General features: G+C 39.6%; 1 protein-coding gene across 1 annotated transcript in view; it reads left to right on the plus strand.

Moving 5' to 3' along the window:
- The first annotated feature begins 462 nt into the window (after window positions 1–462).
- Naf1 (nuclear assembly factor 1 ribonucleoprotein) overlaps window positions 463–22,038 on the plus strand; it is a 32,157-nt gene continuing 10,581 nt past the window's right edge. Inside the window, exons 1-4 of the mRNA XM_075986898.1 lie at window positions 463–843; window positions 3,603–3,765; window positions 17,588–17,681; window positions 19,599–19,681. Of these exons, the coding sequence (XP_075843013.1) occupies window positions 554–843; window positions 3,603–3,765; window positions 17,588–17,681; window positions 19,599–19,681 (630 nt within the window). The 5' untranslated portion in view covers window positions 463–553. The remainder of the gene's footprint in view (window positions 844–3,602; window positions 3,766–17,587; window positions 17,682–19,598; window positions 19,682–22,038) is intronic.

Below are 22,038 nucleotides of genomic sequence, written 5' to 3' on the forward strand. Positions count from 1 at the left end.
CCTACCCTTTCTTTGAAGCGGCATCCAGTATGATAAAGACATTACCATAACATAAACAGAAAAATACCTTCACTGCTGCTGTGTCCTTTTAGAGGAAAATAGTAATTTTTCTTTCTTTTATGGTGAGAATGTAAAGTGGTTTTCATGTTCATTTAACTTTCAAGAACTCACTAAGAGTGACTTTTCAAGACTCTCTGGCGAAGATTGTTATGTACAGAAACTAGTGCTATAATCCTTGGTTCATACCTATGCCTGGAAATCCAAGCTTTAGCGCGAGCTCATGAGCAGCAGAGCTGGAAACCGGCGGACTTAGGACCGCGCGGAAGCCAAGCTGTCTAAGTACTTACAACCCTCCAGCTCCCGGAACCCGCCCCTCACCGCGTGACGTCACCCGACTTCCGGAAGTCCCGCGCTTGCGCCGGGGGCGTGTCCATCCCCTCCGCGTGCTGTTACCTGAGAGACGCGCGAGTTTTGGTGTCGCCGCTGCCGTTGCCGCCGCCGCAGCCCCCGCCGAGGAGGCGAGCGCGTCCGCCGAGGAGGCCCGCGCGGCGCCATGGAGGTGGTGGAGGCCGCCGCGCAGCTGCAGACGCTCAAGTTCGGCAGCTCCGGCCAGGGGCCCGCGGCACCGGCGGCACCTGAGGAGCCCCGGGAAGCCGAGCAAGCGGAGCAGGCCCCGCCGGCAGGGGAGCAGCCGCCAGTCCCGAGCGCCGACGCCGACGGAAACCCGCCGCAGCTCGACCGGTCGCCCCTAAGCGAGGCCTGCGTCACCGGCCCGGACCCCGCGGAGCCGCCGCCAGCCCTGCAGGCCTCGGATTCATCGGATTCGGACTCGGATTCGGACAGGTCGAGTGCACGCGCGCCCCGGGGCTGCCGGGACGGGGGGTGGGGGGCCAGGGGCCTAGGTCGTGGTCGGCGCGCGCGCTCTGCGGGGCGGCGCTGCTGATGCTGGGTGCGCACGTGCGCTCCGGGATCCGGTACCCCGGCTGGCAGCATCGCCTTCCCACGTCCCTCCCCGACTTGACAGTACGCAAAGGCACAAGTAGAAGGAGTAACCTGTTCTCCGTATAGAAAACCCGGTGTTTGTAGATTGTTCTCATAACATCCAGCTTAGCATGTACTTCAGAGTTACGACATGAATTTTGTTTCAGTTTGGAATTGCCACTTTGTTTTTTTCATCGAGTCCACTTTTTTCAAATCTTAAGAGTTGGCAGACAGGAAAAGGATTGCTGTATGTTTCAAAGTTGACTTATCTTCCGGAAAAGGTCTCATGGAGGCCTGACTGGTCTCACACTGTAGCCTGCGAGGATGATGGTGAACTTCTGCCTCTCCTTGGTCCCAAGTGCAGGATTGTACACGCGCCCACCACCTTGCTCCTCTCATAGCTGCTTGATAATGTTAAAATTTGCTCACAAAGTTTCTTGGTATTTGGAGCTCTATGCTTTCCAGAGAAATTTACTCTCTGTGCTCTTCTTGATGGAAGAAGAGCCAAAATATAGAATGTTTTCCAAATACCTTGACCACAGGGCGAGGGGGTTCTGAGAGGTGGACAAGATAGGCACATGATGGGGAGATGTGGCATTTTTAGAAAAACCACTGACTGAGACCAGGGAGAGTGGTTTCTGTTATGCCCAAATCCGTGGGGTCCCCACAAAAGCCAACAAGGAGACCGAGCCCCATGTGTAAAAGCGAAGAGCTTTTATTTTAATCAGGTCCAAAATATTGGAATAACAGGAGAGCCCCGAGCTCAATTAAAATAGGGTTTTTATAGTAATAGAGGTGGGGGTTAGGGGTCTCTGAGGTGTAGGACCCCTGATTGGCTGACATTTGCCTAGGGGTGCCCTGTTGAGGTGTGCTGGCAGGTGTCTGTCTACAGCTCTTGGAACGTCAGGCATTTTCTTTGAATGGTCTGCTCTTGGTTGGGGGTTGGGCAGTCTTGGCCTGCGGTTCCACCTGCAGCCAGGCCTTGTCTCAGGGTAAACTATTGAGACCCCAGACTCCATTTCAGTTCATCCATGGCCAGTCCCAGGTGATAATGGTTGGAAGTAAAGAACTTCCTTTGGGTGACCTGCCCAGATTTAGATTATCATGGCTGGCCCCCACATTCCACAGTTTCCAGTTGAGGGAGAGGTGCTAAAAGTTGAGGAGGGAGCTGAACTGGGTATGAAGAGCTTGGGACAGTCGAAGATCTAAGATGGTGGTCATCTTGTAATGAGAGCCTGAGCTGCTGGGAGACTGATAACAAGAGGCTGATCAGGAGCCAGACTGAAAGAGAAGCATAGCAGAGCTTAGTGCTGGGAAATGGTTTCTGATCTTTTGTGGCAGAGGGTTCAAATGTTTGAAGAAATGAAAAAAGAAATTGAAAAAAATGCAACTCTTTTCCTGTGTGCTAGGTAGATAATGGTTTGTTTGTTTACTGTTTTGTTTTTGTTTTTTTAGTCAGGGTTTCTCTGTGTATTCTTGGCTGTCCTGGAATACTCTTTGTAGACCAGGCTGACCTCAAACTCAGAGATTCGCCTGCCTCTGCTGGGATTAAGTTCCAGCGTAAATAATATTTTTTACTAGATCATTGATTTCAAGTTTTTCCGAGGAGACAGGAGCAGACGTGTCTTTTTTATTATATATTTATTTATTTATACAATATTCTGTCTGTGTGTGTGTCTGCAGGCCAGAAGAGGGCACCAGACCTCATTACAGATGGTTGTGAGCCATCATGTGGTTGCTGGGAATTGAACTCAGGACCTTTGGAAGAGCAGGCAATGCTCTTAACCACTGAGCCATCTCTCCAGCCCCCAAGCAGACGTGTCTTGATCTCAGGTAGTACACCAGTAACAAGCCCACAAGAAACAGTTCCTCCCAAGTCTAGTGTAGTGAGACATTGTATTTATAGGAGCAAAGGCAGCTGTCTCATGGAAAATCCCATGCCACCTCGGTGACAAACTGTGTCCCTGGAGCTTCTTGCTGTGGCAGCAGCTCTAGAAATCTCTACCCAGCAGTTCGCTGCTCTTACAACCTTAGGGAAGGGGAGGTTTTACTAGTTTCTTGAATCTTCTAGAACCAAAGAAGTTTTTAGAGTTAATGGTCACCATGGCAACTTTGAAGAATCCCAAAGTGATGATTGAAAATAAACTCAATTGAATTAAGTGGTCTCAGACAGGTGCTTTACGTAGAATTACCATTAGTCACTGATTGCCACGTGCATAATTGCAGTCATAGAGATTTATAACACGTAACACTCTTAGCCCAGAGAGGGTCCATATGTCTGTAATAGTATATATCCAATGTCAAAAATGGCCTCTCCCCACAACTGTTCTTCATCCCACTGGATTTTAACATGGACAGAATGAACCCAGTGTAGAGGCACACCCTTAATGCCAGGGAGACTGGCAGGAGGATCTCTGGTTCAAGATCAGCCTGGTCTACCGATTGAGTTCTAAGACAGCCGGAGCTACAAAGAGAAACCCTGTCTCAAACAACAACAACAAAGTCATTTTGAAATGTTAGCTTTTGAATTAGACAAGCAAGAGGAAGTAAATTGTTTCCTACTTGAAACAAGATTTTAATTATGATGGTACCTGACCAGGTTTTCAACTCTGCCTCTACAGTGAAACGGATTCGGATAGTTCAAGCTCCTCTTCTTCATCCTCATCTTCATCTTCTTCCTGTGTATCACTTCCTCCAGTGCTCTCGGATGGAGAGGAAGATGTACAGGTTGAAAAGGAAAACAAGAATTTTCCTCTTAAAACAAAAGATGAGTTGCTGCTTAATGTAAGTGCTTGGGATTGTTACTTATTGATTACTTATATTTGTTATTTCTATTATTTATTCTGATTGCTCCATAAACTTAGTGCCTCTTCTCAGCTTTTTGTGCAGACTTCTGCCGTGCTTTCACAAAGAGTCATACAAAAAATTTCCAAGGTTGCTGCTAACCCTGACACTTGATACTTAACTCATAATCTTATAGAGGCATTGCCTTCACTTTAGTGACTTCTATGTTTTCTTTTCTTTTTTTTGAGGGGGTGGGAGTTTTTTTTTTTTTTTTTTTTTTTTTGTATGTTTGGCTGTTTTGTTTTGGTTGGTTGGTTTTTGGTTTTTTTAAGTCAGGGTTTCTTTGTAGTTTTGGAGCCTGTCCTGGAACTAGCACTTCTAGACCAGGCTGGCCTCGAACTCACAGAGATCCACCTATCTCTGGCTCCCAAGTGCTGAGATTAAAGGCGTGCACCACCGCCCAAGCTGGACACAGATCAGTCAGTTTTAGGCCCCTTGCTTAGCATGCGTGGAAAAACCTGGGACCTGTGTTCATTCTCAATGCTACAGAAATATGAGAAAAATGACCTTTGTCAATTGGTGGCCTTCTTTCATTTGTTTATTGCTGTTCTATGCACAGATCAGAAACTTTCTTCCATAGTCATTGAAACCTTTTTAATTGATTGCTTTTAGAGCAGTAGAGTGAAAAATTCACTGGCTTTAATGGATTTTAAGCTTTTTAGGATACCTAATCACTTGAAACCTTGTATCATTTTAAAAAAATCCTATAAGATAGGGGGACCAGTTGCATTCAAACCACCACACTGATCATCTCTCAAGCTCTCATTATAAAACCAACAAATTTTAGAAATTTACCCATTTCCGTATTTTATTTGCCATATTGAGTCTGGATTTCTTAACATTGGGAGTCCTTTGAAATTTATCACCAAATCTTACTGTATTATGGTGGGTTTTTTTTTTTTCTAAATAGAATACCCAGGCATTCGTGAGAAATCTGATAGTCTTTGACTAGACAGGTCAGGAGTCATATTTGAGGACTGGGTTCATAACTGATTTTGCTTCTCCCTGGTATTCAGTGAAGTAATTGACTCTGGTGGTAGGTTCATAGTCAGCAGTAGTGATGATTACAAAATGAATGTGTGAATAGATGTCTTTTCTTCATTTGTTCTTTTAAGTAATTGTAACACATCTGTAACATGCCAGGTACTTCAAACAAAACCAATCAGTGTGCTGTTGAAGTGTGTGTGTTTGGCTCAAAAGAAAATTGAATTTTTTGGAAAGTACATTGTTGTCGTTTAAAACTCAGAACAATAACTAAAGTCCTTGTTATGCTTTTTCTAAGGGATGTTTTGGGAAAGACAGAAGAAGCAATTATAGGTTCTTTTATGTTTATTGGTGTTTTGTCTGCAAGTATATCTGTGTGAGGGTGTCAAAAGCCTCAGAACTCGAATTATTGACAGATGTGAGCTACCGTGTGGGTGCTGGGAATTGAATCTTAGTTCTTTGGAAGAACAGCCACTTGCCGTCTCTCCATCTTCTATTCATTTGGGGTTTTGAGACAGGGTTTCTGTGCATAGCCCTAGCTGTTCTGGAACTTATTATGTAGACCAGACTGGTCTCAAATTCACATTGATCCACCTGCCTCTGCCTCCCTGGTGCTGGAATTAAAGGTGGACCCCATTACACACAGCAGTTTTTTAATTTTAAAGTTAATGGATTCATGGTTAGATATTAACTTGTTTTTATATTAACAGTATTAGGGAAACAACACTACCATTTTGTTCCTAGAGATAGTGGAGACATTGTAATTTCTCTGGTTTTTCCTAAAGCCCTTACTCTGGAATGATCTATTATGATTCTCTCAAAGGATTCATTAAGTTCAGGACATAAGAGTAGCTTGGAAAAGGGGAGAGGGAGAAGCCGGGGGGGGGCGGGTAGCTTGATTCTGAATTTCAAGGATAGTATAACCTCCGTGTCCATCCTGCTCTGCCTTTGTGTTGCTTTTTAGGGGTGGCCAACGGTATGCATTTTTATATGAAGGACTAGCCTGCAACCTGTATCTTGTTACACAGCCTTGAACAAACAGTGGAGCCAATGGGATGCATATTGAATTTGTTTGGGTCAGAGCCTCATGGTATTCCTGTTCATGTGGGCAAGTCTGTAGGAGGTGAGAATGTGTGGGAAGTGAAAGCTTGAAAAAACACCTGGACTAGTGGTGATGATAGTGGGGGTGGCCTTGAGCCAGTTGGCAAGAGGGGTACAAATGTGTATTTTGAGGAGGGTGGGGATGGGGTTATTGTGCCATGTGGGATGGTTTTTCTGACAAATGCTGACCATTTGGAGTATCAGTATTAACTGATAGAGGCAGGTTCTTGGAAGTGAGTGTGGTGCCTGGCTTAAAGTCAAACTCAGTATAGTGAGAAGAAAAGATTCGGGTATCCGGACAACAAAAAGATTTAATGTAAACTTTAGGTGGAAAGTCATGGGTGCTAAGGCAGCTGTTAGGTCATTATTTTGCATGTCTCTTGAATATTTCAGTTTCAGTGAATGTCATGTGATTTTTTTGTCCTTCCATACTGATTTCCCAGGTTCACCTCTGGATTGAACTTTTTCTTTCTAGCTTTATGAACTTCTCTATCCCTGTCTCTAAATACAGCATTTTCTTGCAGATCCCCTTGAACTAGCTAGTGTTTTATTTCTTTTTTTGGGACAGTACTATTAGGGTTTTGTTTTCTTTTACTTACTTTATTAAATAACAGTTCATTCTTCTGGGAACTGTCCCCTCTTTATTACCACTAATTCCATGTGCTATGGGCTGTTTTGTTAAAACCTTGAATGAGTCACTTGTACTCTTAGGCAGTGTTAATTGCATGTCTTAATGTGAAGCTGCTGGATATATGCAGTTTATTTATTAATTTAATACCTAATGAGATTCTGAAGAAAATCACTTGTTTTTGCTAAGTGCTCTAAACTGTTAATGGCAGCTTTCAGTTTGTGTAGGACTTATGGATATCTGGATGATGGACATGCCTTCTTTCTTGCAATGTTATGTCCTATCTGCTTTTGATGTATTTCATCTTTTAGGAATGATCTCTTTAGATGTGCAGAGAGCTTCCTCTTTACTTTCTCTTAGTCTACTTTTAAGCAAGAATATTGCCTCTGACTCAATCTTCTTAAGTCTTCCTATTTGAAAACTTGAACGCTGTGCTCTGGCTATAGTTTGAGCATTTACTGTGGAAATCTGAAATGTGAAACTTCAGTATCGACATGAACTTTTGTTTCATCCACAAAATTATTTAAAATATTGTATAAGATTACATTCAGTTAGTGTGTATAAGGTATGCATTAAACAAATGAATTTCACATTTAGGCTTTAGTTCCATCCCCAGGATATCTCATTATGTGTATGCAAATTGTCAAATCAGAAAGCCAGGGTGTTTCTGTGCCAGGAGTTTCTTGTGAGGGACACTGAGTATTTACTTTGTGGCTTATTAGTTACAGGTATCTGGGAATTACATTGAAGTAGTTTGGAGATTATTCTTCCAAAAGTAAACTTTATGGGCAGTTTTAGTTTGCTGTGTTTTGTTTTGTTTTTTGATTATAGCCAAATCTTATCACTCAAAGAAAATTAAAAGTAAAGGAAGCCATGCGTAGTAGTACATGCTTGAATCCCAAAAGTCAGCATGAATTGTATAGATACTCTGTCTCAAAAACAGAAACTGGAGGGGGAAGAGGGGGTCAAAGGAACACGGAAAGCGAGATTAATAATGAGCCATAAAGGAACTGAAAAAGGAGTCCAGTTGGGTCTCTTGATGATGTATCAGTTACAGACTCTGATGTGTGATTTAATGAATTGCATTTCTTGAGCGTAAACCTTTGAGTGCTGAGCAGTTTCTATAGAGCCTGCACGATGTAGAGCACCGTGTGCACTGCAGCCTTGCAGTTATGTTAAGCCCATCGTGTTGTGCGTCGCTGAATTGGAAAATTAGATGCCTTTTGAAAAATTTCTCAGAAATTTATGCTCAGAGTTCTTCGTTAAAATAAAGCAAATGTCATTGAAAATTTGAATTTTTAAAAACATTAGGGATGGCGGTGTTCCAATCTGAACTAGAAATGAGCTTTATAAATTATTGTTTATTTTCTTGTCCAAAAACCTGAAAGACTTTAACATTTTAAAATTGTGATTTTGGTGCTCGTGGGTATAAAAAGTGAACAGTGCTCAATAGGGATAACCGTGTGTATTTATGATTGTGATACAGTATGACCAAGAAAATGTTAATTGCTGCTCATGAGAAATTTAACTTTCTCATCAAGACTGCCTTTGTTTAAAAAAAGAAAAAAAGAAAGAGTGGGTTGAGGACACTTCCTCACCTAATATGCTAAGGCAGACACAAAACATGTACATGAAGGAAGGAAATACCCAGGCTACTTCAGGTGGTTAGAAGCTTCACTGGAATATTTCATACCTGCTTGATGTCCCAGTTCCTGTGAAACTGGTATACTATAGTGTGCACTAATCATTACTAATTGAATATGTTGTTTCTCAAGGACTGACTTATTTGTCATTTTGTCCTAAATATAGGGGAAGGTTCTTTTTAAGTTTAAGCTTTTTATGACTGGGTAGATTAGGATTTACTACATTCTAACCTGGATACTAATGAAACTTGACACAATGCCTGGTGTTTAAGTAGTGTTTTATACACTTAGAGGAAGATGTAGTTTTTATTAGTATTTGATAAGAGGCTTTTGTCTTTCACTATACAAATGATTGCATAAAGCCCATATGCAGCATAATGCACTCTGCTAAAGCACCTGCCTTCATACCCAGTGTTCTGGGTTCCGTCTAGCACCATGTACAGATAGTTATTCAATGAGTGAATGATTTGTTAGGCTTCAAATGAAGATTTTATGCACTGGAGTAGGCATACATTTCCAGTGTATCTCCTGTATGAATATAACTACACAGACCCATTCCATAGTCTTGTTTTTCTGGTAGACTTGAATAAGGAAGTTTGTCTAACTGAAGTGTGGGGATAGTGACAGAATGTCAGGGGAGCGCTGTGTGTAGTAGGACTGTGTCGGACGGGAGTAATGAGGTGAAGATCCCTTGAACTTGCCCAAGGAAGAATGGTTCTGTCACAGACCAGTTGCACGCTCAGAGTCAGTAGGAACTCAGAAGATGACACAGTTTGTTTATTTGTTGTACTCAAGGCTAATGTTCATTCTAAACTGAACCTTTTTTGCCTTTAAGTGTTTCAGAAGCATAAACTATTGCATGCAGTTATTTGACAGTGCCTTTTCTCTTAGTTTAACATAAACTTTAGATAAACTAAATATATAATCCTGAGGTAGCAGTGTTTAAGATTTTCTATACTGAAGTATAATTTTAATTCAGTTTTGTATTTGAGTCTTTTGCAGTTTTTAATGAAGTCTGAGCTTGTAGGTTTTGCTTGCTTGCTTGCTAGATTGATTTTTGTTTGTTTTTGAGACAGGGTCTGACTATGTAGCCCTGGCTAGCCTCAGGCTGGCCTTGAATTCTCAGAGATCTGCTGCCCCTCCACGAGATTAAAGGTGTGTGCCATGGTGCACACTCTTTGGCTTTGTTTTTGTTGACAGTCATTTTAGAGAAAAATAAGACGAAAACATTGGAAAAGGAAAACTAAAAGACATTTCCAAGAATCATTGACTTTCTTAGTTGTAACTATTTAATATGCTGACCTGAGACTGTTTTGTATCATATAAAAATAATGAATGAAGGCACAAATGGTACAATACAGAAATGGCTGAATTCTACAGAAATCTCTGGAGCTTCTCCTAGAGAAGTTGAAAGATAATAAATGAAATATTAAATTGGTTATAGTGGATACAAGCTGTAAGGACCTAATCCATTCTTTTTCCAATATGTTTCACCAGATATAGGAAAAATAAAATTTCAGTCATGGCTCTCAGGACTCCAGAGATTGGATCCTACTTTACAACTATATCTGAAAAGTGAAGGCTCACCTAAGAGCACCAGGTAATTGTTGGCCGTGTGCATGCATTCTTTTGGGTAATGAGAGGAAAGTGGTTACATAATTTATCCCACTTTCCCGGCTTTTCTCACTAATGCCCAAACTAGTACCAGAAGGGATTGGCTTCTATTTGGAATGTTTGCTGCTTTTTCCCAGAACCCTCTCTGCTTTTACTCCATTTTTGTGAGTAAAACACAAGTAATGGTCTAGATAATTTTGCCCTTTTTTTTTTTTTTTTTGCTTTTCTAGCAGTAAACCTTTAAAAAAGCTAGAGAAGTCAAAGCCATTTGTAAAGGATGAATGTTATCTTGTCAGGGCATGTTTTTGGGACTAGCTCCTTACAGTTTTGTTCTTGAAGTTTCGTTTTTAATAGGGCACATTTTGAATGTCGTGTGTTGCTCATTCTTTGTCTTGTTGTGTAACTCGGATGTTCTAACATCTGTTGTTTCAGAAGTGTTGTTAGGGTCTAATTTGATTTGCTATGGGACAGCCTCATTGTTTAGCTTTGGCTAGCCTGGAACTTTTAGTTTTAGACCATGCTGAGCTAGAACTCACAAGAGAACCGCCTGCCTCTGCCTCTTAAGGTATTAATGGCAGGTGTCATCACAATGTCCCTGAGTCTTATAATTTTCTTATGACTTCCTGATAAGCTCATAGCAATTTTGTTCTAGTCTAGTATGTAGTCTCCAAATTTATTATGCTGCTGCTTTGATGATGACCCCTCAGCATGTTGTAAGATTTGTGCTAAACTTTCGCTCAGTTTCTGCATTGCTCATGGAAAAACACTGGTGCCAGAAGGAGACTTTGCTGAGAATCTGTTAAGTGATAAGATTAATAGCAAAGTGCCTAGCCATGTTGACATCTGCTCTAGGTTAGCTAATACTACTTAACTTTTGAATAATAGTAGATTATTTTGTTGTGATAAAGGATCTACGTTGCATGTCAGCTTTCTTAAATTGAGTTTGTATCACCTTTGCTTCAGAAAGCCCTTTGATTAGCTGGGGAGTGTGTAGGAAATGAATGACTTGAACTTATTTAGTATGTTAAATTTTAGTCATTCCTTTACCAGAAGTGCCTGGTGTATTGTATGTTCAGGTAGCCTTTTGACTGACAATGTCAGTCTTTACTTATTCTTTATTATCAAATAAAGAAATAAGGACTGTGTCTAAGGAAAATATTTTTGCTATTCTTTAATTTTGAGGCAGTGGACATTTTATACCATGTTTTAGGTAAGTGACAACATAACTTTTTAATTGCAGATAATGTTCATTTAAAACAAGTTTTTTAAAGTATAGTTTAACCACAAATCTTGATTTCACAAGTGGAATATTTAGGTTAGTATTATGACATTTCATTAATATTAGGTACATGCTATTGTGATGTAATTTTAGATTTTTACCTGTGTTAGTGGCTGGAAGTAAACCCATGTTAATGCCTGTATATGTATGTGCCTTGCAGTTGTGGACTCTTTCTGTGTGAGAAAGTAAAGTGAGGTTGTGCAGAAGACTGCGTTGATGGACTTGTCCATGTCATCTTAACACTAAAGCCGTCGTACATCTTAAATGTTGTCATTCTGACTTGAGATTGGCTCATAATTAAATTTAAGTTTAATCAGTTACATTTAAACTTAACCACATATGGTTAGTTTCTTTCTATTTGGGTATGCAGAATGAAAGAGATTGTTTATAGTTGTTCACAGTGGCTATAGGGCACTATCAGCTCATTTAATTTTCGTAATCTGCAGTTAAGTACCCTTCTTTCTTTTTACTGTCCTGGGTTTTGTTCATTACTTGAAGATCTTTCTACCCTCTTTCCCTTTTATTATTTCTGTATTATCTATTGCAGAGATCCTTTCCAAATATTTAAATTGTGTCTGTAATCAAAATAGCCATACCCATCAGTGTGTATTCCAGTTTGGTTTTCCTCTATTGTTGACATTTGTGTATTTTTATTTCTTGGCACTATGTATCTTTTTCTCACCTACAAAAAAAAAAAATAAAATGATTCGCCTCTGTTTCCTTTAATGAGGATAATGTGCCTCTGAGGAGATTTACGTATTATCTGCCCAGGGCAGCTGCTATGTTACCAGGGAAGCCAGGTGTTAATTTAATTGTAGTAATGCTTGCTACTGCAAGCTAGAGGTATCTATGCATCATTTTTGGCAGTCAGGTTTTCTAAGCAGCTTTATTTTATTTTGAGGTGGTTTGGTTCAGGTGTTTTTCCTTTCTTGAGGGTTGTATATTAAATTAGATATTCATTTTCTGACTTTTGCTGTGACTAAAATGAACCTTGACTTCTGAGATCTTTTATTAGCTTGGAGTGGTAATATGGATCAGTTCATTTAATTAATTTCTAGTGACTGTGCTAGGCATCATTCTGTGTGCTCCAGCTGCATCCTACTTACTGGGTTTGTGTTCTCATTAGGAGCGTGATAAATGGAATATTAGTATGTTTTGAAGGGGGAAAAGGATAGAGTAACTTGGTAAAGAATAGCTAGCCTTGGTAATGGTGTTCTTTAGGTTCAGTAGTTAGGGAAGAGATGGTTGCCCTTGGAATACATACATTAAGACAGAATCTTAATAGTGCTCTATTGGATATGGCAATCCAAAGAACTTCCCGTTAAATTCTCTAGTGACCTATCCCAAACTACCCTTTCAAAGTTCTGCTTCCTTAAACCACTAAGAATTTTCATGGAAAGAATATCTGTTGGATGAAATCTAGCTGATAGAACTTGAAATATTCTTTTTCTCTTTTCTGTCTCCTAGTCTGTTTATTTGTAGGAAATAAACATCCATCTTTCCTTGATTTTTGTCTGAAAAGTGTCTGCCATTCTGAAAGTGACTTCAAACAGCTTAATTTAGCTAACTTTCAAAGGCATACTTTGTAATAAGTTCACACTGGAATCTTGTGGTGCTAGTTCCATTACTTACCTCTTGCACTTTGTGTGCAATATTCAGTTCATTGTGTATGCTCTGTGTTCTGTTGAGTATTGAGAATAGAGACTTTATATACAGAACTATATAGGTAGGTGTTCTGCTGTCTAGAAAGGGTTCACTGGTTCTGTTACTTACTCCACCACTGGGGAGGGAGGGTTTGACTACAGGTCTGGAACTTACAGACTGGTCAGTGTAGCTTTATATTCATCATTTTATATTTCATAAAACAAGGTGAAAATGATAAAAGACAATTTCAGTCCCTGGCTTCTATACACACCTGCACACACACACACACACACACACACACACACACACACACATGCATATAAACTAATTAATGCATGAATAAAAGTAATTTAATGCTGAGGAAATATACATTTCCATGGAATAGGCCCCTCAGAACTACTCAACTGAAGTTGGAAGTGTGGTGACAGTCACAGATATCAATATTTTTTTCTCTGTGTTTCTACAGGAAATCAGATGCCTTGAACATGTTTAGCTGGAACTTCTCATTGTTATAATTGTCAGGGGCCAGCCTCGACAGATTACCTTTCTTCCAGAGTGGAGGCGTGAATTACAGTAAGGAATACCAAGTTGCGAACTAAAATAATAAAATGCAGAAACACATAAGACAGTATCGGGAGGGAATTTCAGTGAGTACTGAAAATTCATCCCTGTTTAATTTCTAACAACTTAATATATCCCTGATTTCAAAAGTTAGGAGTAGAACAAAAGGTCTACATTTGCGTACAAATTGAAAGTCATGGGGTGCATTCAAGTCCTTAACTGCTGCCCTAGACTAAACACCCTGTAGGCAAACACTTCATTGGTGGAATTTCCATAAAGGGTACAAGAACCTAGTTGGATCCTTAGACTTTTGTTTTTAGGTAGGAACCAACTAGCTACTTCCCTGTTTCAGGACCAAGAGGTCTGTCAACTAGCCACACCTCTTTACAGTAGCCTTGAGAGAGCGGAACTCTGATTAGCAACTAGGTGGGACCTTTGTTTGAGTTAGAAGCACAATAATCTCAAACTAAAAACAAGTCCCAAAACACTCTGACCTTTGGCCTCTTTGGACCTCTGCCCTTCTGACAGCAAGAATAGTGCTTGCCTTAGAAAAGTCTGGTACTACATAACTAATTTGCCACATATTTGAAACAAAGAAAATATCCTTAGAAAGTCCACAGTTTTCATAAAAGTCAGTAAAAGAGAAATCCTCCAAAAGAAAACTAGAGCCGGTGGTGGCGCACGCCTTTAATCCCAGCACTTGGGAGGCGCGCGCGGATCTCTGAGTTTGAGGCCAGCCTGGTCTACAAGAGCTAGTGCCAGGTCAGGCTCCAAAGCTACAGAGAAACCCTGTCTCGAAAAACTAAAAAAAAAAGAAGAAGAAGAAAACTAGAAATTACTTATATGTGCAATTTTTAAGCACATGCAGATTGCCAAGAAATATGGAAAGGATATTCAGTCATGTTCAAAACAAAAAGTTTTAAAACAAGATACTATTTTATATCAGCTGGCAGTGATTTTTAAATTTGCTTCTCAGTAATGGCACAATGTAGGAAGTGTGAAACGATAGTGTTTTTTAGAAGAAATTTAGCAAGTATATGTCAAAATATGAAATACTTTTTAATATAGGAAGTCTACTTACAACAAAAGTCATACAAAGATGTGTAAAATCATGTGACAAAGGTTTTTAGAGAGCATGTTACTGTGGTGATTATGGCACACCTCCACAGGACAGTGCAGTTGGGTAGATACTTATATTTTGGTATAGGAAGATATTCAGGCTGTAAAGGAAATAGCTGGTATGCAACAAGGGCATTTCAGGAGAGTGCTGAGCATCATGTTAAATGAAGCCTGTGTTTGCATAGTGAATGTATTGAAGGAAGTATGGCCTTGTGACAGTAACTGGTGTGCTTTGTTGGCGATCATGGGGTTGTTTTCTACTTTGTGTTCTGTGCTACCAGAGAGTGATTTGTTTTGTTTTGTTTTGTTTTGTTTTTTTAGCATGAACCTATATTTTACAACTAGAACTTTGAAAGACTTTTTGGTGTCTGTTATACATACTGATACTTTGAAAGCAGGATTTTACCAGAAAACCTTCTTTGTCTTTATTGTGTTAAGATGGCAAATGGGGGCTGGAGAGATTGCTTGGCCCTAAAGAGTTTGAATTCCCAGCACCCACCTGGTGACTCACTACTATCTGTGTCTCAAGTTCCAGGGACTTCATACTCACTTCTGGCCTCCTTGGGTGCCAAGTATACACACTGTTTACAGATATACATGTAGGGAAAACCTATAACTACTAAAAAAAATAGTAAATTTCAAAAATGACGGGTGGTTGTCTTCTCCCAAAAATACTCAGAAGAAATCTGATAATTGAAACAAAATTATTTTCTTTAATCCTAAGCGTGTTTTAACCATTCTGTGGCAAATTATTACTGCATTGAGTTGGCTGAAACCCTTTACATCTCTTTGTAAGTAAAAAAAAATTAATAGTGTATCCCAGAAGGAAAGTGTATTTTAGATATATGGTTAAATGATTCTTTTTTATATATAATTTGTTTATTCTTTTCTTATATATTACATCCCCACTGCAGTTCTCCCCTACCTCCACTTTTGCCTCTCTTCTCTCCTAGATCCACTCCTCCTCCATTGCCCTTCAGAAAAGAGCAGCCCTCGGGGGATACCAGTCGATAATGCGGCATATCACATATGCACCACAGCACAAGTTACAAAAAGACCAAGCATATACTCTCATAGTAAGGCTGGGTGAGCCAACCCAGTAGGAAAAGAGTCCCTAGAGCAGACAAGAGTCTGGGACAACCCCACACGTAGCTACACAAATACAGTGTGTATGTAAAGGACCTAGAGCAGACCCATGCAGACTCCCTGATTATCACTTTAGTCTCTGTGAGCCCCATGGGCCCTGCTTGTTGATTCTGTGGGCTGTGTTCTTAGGGTGTCCTTGACCCCTCTGATTACTACAGTTCTTTCTCCCTTCTTCCATAGTATTTCCTAAGCTCCGCCTAATGCTTGGCTGTGGATCTCTGATGATTGGGCTACTCCATAGTTTATAAGAGTAGCAGAGTATCATTCATTAGGAATCATTTCATTGACCCCTTCCTTCCTTCCTTCCTTCCTTCCTTCCTTCCTTCCTTCCTTCCTTCCTTCCATCCATCCATCCATCCATCCATCCATCTTTCCTTTTTTGCTAGTTATGTTTGGTTCTATCCTAGATCTCTGGGTTATTCAGACTGTAGTTTCTAGCCCTTAAGGCAGTGTCGTGTGGTCTCCCTTTCATGGTTCTCAAGCTGAACCAATCATTGGTTGGCTACTCCCTCAAGTTCTGTGTTAACCCTAGTGCACTTTGCCAGGCAGGACAAGTTATAGGTTGAAGGTTTTGTGGCTGGCTTGATATCCCAGTCTTACCACTGGAAGCTTTGTCTTAGTTAGAGAAGATGTCTGGGTTAGGCTCCATATCCCCTATTACTAAGTCTTCACTGGGCTTACTTTTGTAGATGCCAGAAAGTTTGCATTGCATAGGTTTCCATATAGCCTCAAAATTTCCCTCCTCTAATTCCAAAGTCTCATTCTATTCCCCTCAGTTCACCTGTGAAATGTATTCTATTTCTCCTTCCCAGGGGAAGATCCATGTGTCCCCTCTTGAGTCCTCCTTGTTACTTAGCCTCTCTGGGTCTGTGGATTATAGCATGGTTATCCTTTAATTAACAGCTAATATTCACTTATAAATGAGTACATATTACATTTGTCTTTTTGGGTCTGGGTTACCTCACTCGGGGTGATGTTTGTTTTAGTAGTTCCATCCATTTGCCTGCAAATTTCCTGATGTAAATTTTAAATTTTTTTAACAGCTGCGTTGGCACAACTCCATTGTGTAAATGTACATTTTCTTTATCCATTTTTTGGTTGAGGGACATCTATGTTTTCTTTTTCTGGGTACCATAAATAAAATTGCTATGAATGATTCTTTTAAAAACTTAAGTTCCCTCAGGGAAAAATGATCACCCATAATTCACTTTTTTTGCAATGTACTTGGTATTATTTAGGTTTTTCTCTTCTTTCTCAGCTTTTCTTCAAGCATTATCCTGCCACTAACGTCATTGACAGGGCCTTTGTGCTTTGAAGTCTCCTTCGGGAGGGATATCATTTGGTTAAGGGTCAAGAGCAAAGAGCTCTGTTTATTTAATGTGAAAGCTGGGGTCAATTTTATTCTTAGGTTTTGCTTCATCTATTTCAGTATTTAGTTTCTATAACAACTGAGGTATACTTTACAGTTGGGTCAAAAAAGAAATCTGTAGGTGTTAAGAAACTTATCTTTTCAACTGGGAAAAGAAGGTATGATGAGGTAACACCTTTTCAGCTTTTACAGGCCACGTCTGTTTCTAAGAATACTGCATTTGATTGATGTCATTGTCAGGCCTCACTCTTCACCTCACGCCAGGAAAGGTTGCTGATTGTTAATTCCACTATAATTAATTAATGAGACAAATTAACAAAATAGCTTGAAGAGAGATCCCTCCTGCTGCGGAAGAATTGTAGTTCTTAGTAGAACTCTTCAATGGAATGTCTCTGGATAATAAAGCTTTTCTTTAAAGAGGTCATCTCTTGTCGACTGTGATTGATGGTACTTAAGTCTATATTCTTCATCTCACTGGACTTACAGTTAGAGTTACTGAGCCACATAAGTGGCAGAAATGCAGTCAGAAGTCCAGTCATCTATACAAAGGAGTGCTTTAAACTCTTAATGTTACGTCTTTTACAATCTGTGTCACACTGGAAATGGAAAATATTTCTCTCTTTTTTAAAGTTACTGAAGCAGTAAGATGATCAATGCTTTTCCCCGCATTACAGGAACTGCCTTCTGTTGAAGAAGTGACTGTTATTTTGCCCGAAGATATTGAACTAAAGCCTCTTGGGAATGTTTCAAGCATTATTGAACAATTAGGTGTGTAAGTAAATTTTATTAACAAAATTTATGTCCAAGCACACAGTGACAATAGCTTAAGGAATTGATGTTGTAAATTTTCTTTGAAACATACGGTTTATCCTGGTCATTAAACTGGAAAGAATAATGCTCAGTTTTGAGGTAAATATATTTTTTCTTCTTCTTGCTGACATTTTTTGAGAGTTTGCTCTGATTTGGTTTACTTTATTGGCTGTAACAAGTTGACAAAAATTTAGAGATGTAAAACAGCATAAATTTCCTATTTAACAGCTTTGTGGACACGTAGTCTGATACAGGTCTGGTCTTGGTAGCTAAAACCAGATGTCCAAGAATGCTGAGCCCCATTCTTAGGCTCTTTGGAGGAATCCTTTTTTTGCTGTTCTTTTTGGTTTCTAGACTCCGCTCCCATGTTTTCCTATTTCATGTCTCTTCCTCATTCTTTTTTGTTTTTGTGTTTTTTGTTTTTTTTGAGACATGGTTTCTCTGTGTAGCTCTGTCCTGGAAATCTCTGTAGATCAGGCTAGCCTCAAATCAGAAATCCACTTGCTTCTGTCTGTGGAATGCTGGGATTAAAGGCAAGTGTCAATACCACCCAGCATCTTCATTCTTAAAGCCAGGGATTTATTTTCTGTGTGACCTTTCACCACCATTACATCTTTTTTGCCTATCTTTTGGAAAGGTTCCCTCCACAGTCAGCCAAGACAGTGCAGTCAGTATTAACTCCTGAGGATGGGGAAGCCCCTCATTCACACCATGCCTCTTGTCTTGGACTGTGGGAAAGCAATGGAGCTGTTCTTTGTAAATGCGTGTTATGTGTGAAGAATATAGAGATTTGCCTTCAAGAATATGAACTCCATCCTCTCCCATTAACCCTGGATTGGCTGAGGACAGAAGTTAGCAGATTTTCATAGAAAGATTAACAACCAAAGGATAAAGTGCTTGACCCTACGAGGACCTGGGCCAAGCAAGAAATTTTCCCTCTACAACCCACTAAATATGGCTCAGTTTTTCTGTCCCACAACCATAGAATGTAGAGTCTTTGATAATTGGATCTCAGCGTCTAGTTACAGTAAAGTTATGGTAATCAACCAAGAACAACTACTGCGTCTTACAATAAGATAAATCTGAGACTACAGTTATGAGCTAAGGAAGCCATAGGGATTTTGAATTTGGGAAAGAAAACTAAATTATAAGCCCTCTTAATTTATGAAACCTAGGTAACACAAATTCAAGTCTTACTCCTGATCAGTTGTATAAGGAACTGTAATGAAACTTTACCTTTTGACCTGTTTCTAAACAATAGCTATACCAATATTTGTAAAAGTTAGTATTTACCATAATTTTGTAAAATTTTGATTTAAATTTGGATTAAAGTAAAAATCTTTATTTTTATAAAAGTAATTCTAAAACTTCTGTTGCTACATTTACTGCTTTTACATTTACTCCATGGTATATTTTTACATTTTATTTACTGTGTGTATATGTGGGGTCTCCTGAATTTGACATCATGGATTTATATTTAGAATGTAGAACTAATTTCAGTACTAAATTGAAATATAAAAAAATTGAGTTACTTTTCATAATATGAGCTTCCAGTGAACATGACTATCTGTATAGTATGATATTCTGTGTTACTGTGGTGTATGTGTGTTGCACATTACTGTAACATTTACAAGAATTGGGGGTTATGCTCAGCCCTCAGGATACTGTGTGTGTGGATTTGGGGAAGAAAGGTCTATACTAGAAATTACAGTGGGCCTGTTGTCACCTTTCTCATTTACTCAGGAAGATGCGTTCACGCATCACTCAGCTTTTTGTTTGTCAGTGAACGCAGACGTTCTCCGTAGTGGAAGTTTGTGGCTAGATGCTGATAGATCTTCTTTGTAAATCATAACCTGTTCTTTGTTTGTTTTCTAGTAATAATTGAGTCTCTGACTAACATGCCTCCAGTTAATGAGGATACTATAATTTTCAGAAGTGATCGACAAGCGGCAGGAAAGGTTGGTTAAATCTCATCTTACAAATTTATTGTTTTCTGGTGTCTCCTGTTTGTTAATTTAAGTAGACAAATCATCAAATTGCAATTCATTCTCATTCGTGTATTTTGTAAATTGGCTTACTATCCCTCAGAATTCTCTGCTACATGGATCAGTGAATTCACATGTGAAGTTTTTTTTCCTCAGTGTCTGTCAGAGACTTCAAGGGCAGAAGTTCTAAACACTGAATATGACATTGCTGTTGTCCTCACAGGTACTCAGAGCTGAGTTAGGATTCCCACAGGGTAGTCATAGCTGTCATTCTTGTTTTCTAAGTTAGTGGCTTTGAAACTCTTCAGATTTTGGTTTCTTCAGGTCCAAGTGCAGAGTGGAATCTTTTAAATGGAAAATATTTTAGCAATAAATTCAATGTTGCTCTATGCTCAAAGTCGGTTATCAATATAGATAACCAGGTCCACTGGAGCCATTTTTCTCTCTTACTGGTAAGCATGCATGTCCGTACTTAATCTGAAAACATACACTTTGCTCTGTAAGTAAGGTGATTCTGGACCTCTTAAATTCAAGGTTGTAAGTACTAAACAGGTATTAATTTAAAAATTAAATGTGTTGGGTATTTGTATATTTCCTTGAAAACATGAGTAAGAACCCTGTGGCACTCTGCAACATGCTTTTGGAATTTAGTTCTTCCAAGATGATTTTTTTGTTTTGTTTGTTTGTTTTTTTTTTGTTGTTGTTGTTGTTGTTTTTGGTTTTTCGAGACAGGGTTTCTCTGTGGCTTTGGAGCCTGTCTTGGAACTAGCTCTGTAGACCAGGCTGGTCTCGAACTCACAGAGATCCGCCTGCCTCTGCCTCCCCAGTGCTGGGATTAAAGGCGTGCGCCACCATCGCCCGGCTTGTTTGTTTGTTTTGTTTTGATTCGGGAGATCAAAGTAAGTTACACTGAGTCAGTAAGAAGGAATTATTATTGGGCAAGCTCCTATACCTTTCTTGGTTCTCTGCTGTCCCCACTGTTTTAATTTTAAAACAGCTTAGAAAGGATCGAGTTTTACCTTTCACCACACACATTATGTTTAATTTGGCTGACTAGATACCCACAACTAATTACAAAGCAGTTGGCAGGATTTATTGGCATTGAAAACTTTTTTTATTTGTGGGAAACACGATGAAGGGAGGAAGATTTCTGAGTGTAGAATGATGCTGTTCTTTTCCTCCCTTGAGAACTTAGGCTGGACATTTATGGTGCCAGTGCACATCTCAGTACACTTGAGGGAAAGCCTTCGACTGGAAAGAGGGAAGGAGTGGGAGAGGCCACATGACTGTCTGTGGGTAGTTTTCCATGCCTGCTGTGCTATTGCAGAAGAAAATAATTTTGCCCCAGCAAGAACAGAATGCGTGCTGGCATCCTCAAGGAAGTGGTAACAGAATGGAGAAGGAAGAAGCAGGGAAATTTCATTTCTTGGTTTTTCTTTTAATTAGAAATAAAATTATGAAAAGTGATTGTTTCTCCAATTCTGATTATTGTTTTTATGACATCTTTTTTCTCAAGGTCTTGGGCAATTTTATTTTTAGAATACATGCTTTGCTAATTCAGTCTTTTAAAATAACGTTTTTATATCCCAAATAATGTGAATTTTTAGACTTATAAGTGAGACTAATAAACATTGTTATACATTAGATGAAAGTTATACATGGAGGCAAAAATTACATCTGGGTTTAAATTTTACTTAGATTACTTTGTAAATTTGAAAGGGGGAAGGTAAGTTCAACAGTCTGAGCTGGATTGGATGAGACCCTACCTCAAACAAAGAAGAAGGTAGAATATAATTACAACTCTAACACCCTTTCTCCATAATAGGGTTGGAGCAAAGGAAGGTAAAGATATTTGTGAAGCAAACCAGTGCCCAGAATAGGAAATACAAACTGTTTTAGGTCTGTTTCCTGATAGATTTCTATTTAGAGAAAGTAGAAGTAGAACTCAGACCCCAGGTAGAAGGGGTGGTGTAGCTCATCCTCCACTAGAATCTGTGTGGTCCTGCTGGGCCAGAGGTCTCACCCACTGTTGGGCCTTGCATTCTAGATATGTTCACTCCCTTAGTCTATGTGTAAAGATGCTTTGTGGTGGCTCAAAGTCGACGTCCGCTCCCAGTCTGTAAACAGGACTTTTTGTGCTTTTCTCACAGAGTAAAATTCCCATTGTTTTAATTTCACATTAGGTGATCTGCAGTTACACACTTTCAGAAGTCAGAATGTCAGGGCAGGGTACAGGACTCCTAGGAGATAGTATGAGAAGGAATATTACCCAGAGCCCTGTGTGTAGAGCTGCTTCCCAGTTTGACCCCCAGATGTTCAGCTTCAGATCT

This window comes from Microtus pennsylvanicus, chromosome 9 (assembly GCF_037038515.1).
Source record: "Microtus pennsylvanicus isolate mMicPen1 chromosome 9, mMicPen1.hap1, whole genome shotgun sequence".
Classification (NCBI taxonomy): Eukaryota; Metazoa; Chordata; class Mammalia; order Rodentia; family Cricetidae; genus Microtus; species Microtus pennsylvanicus.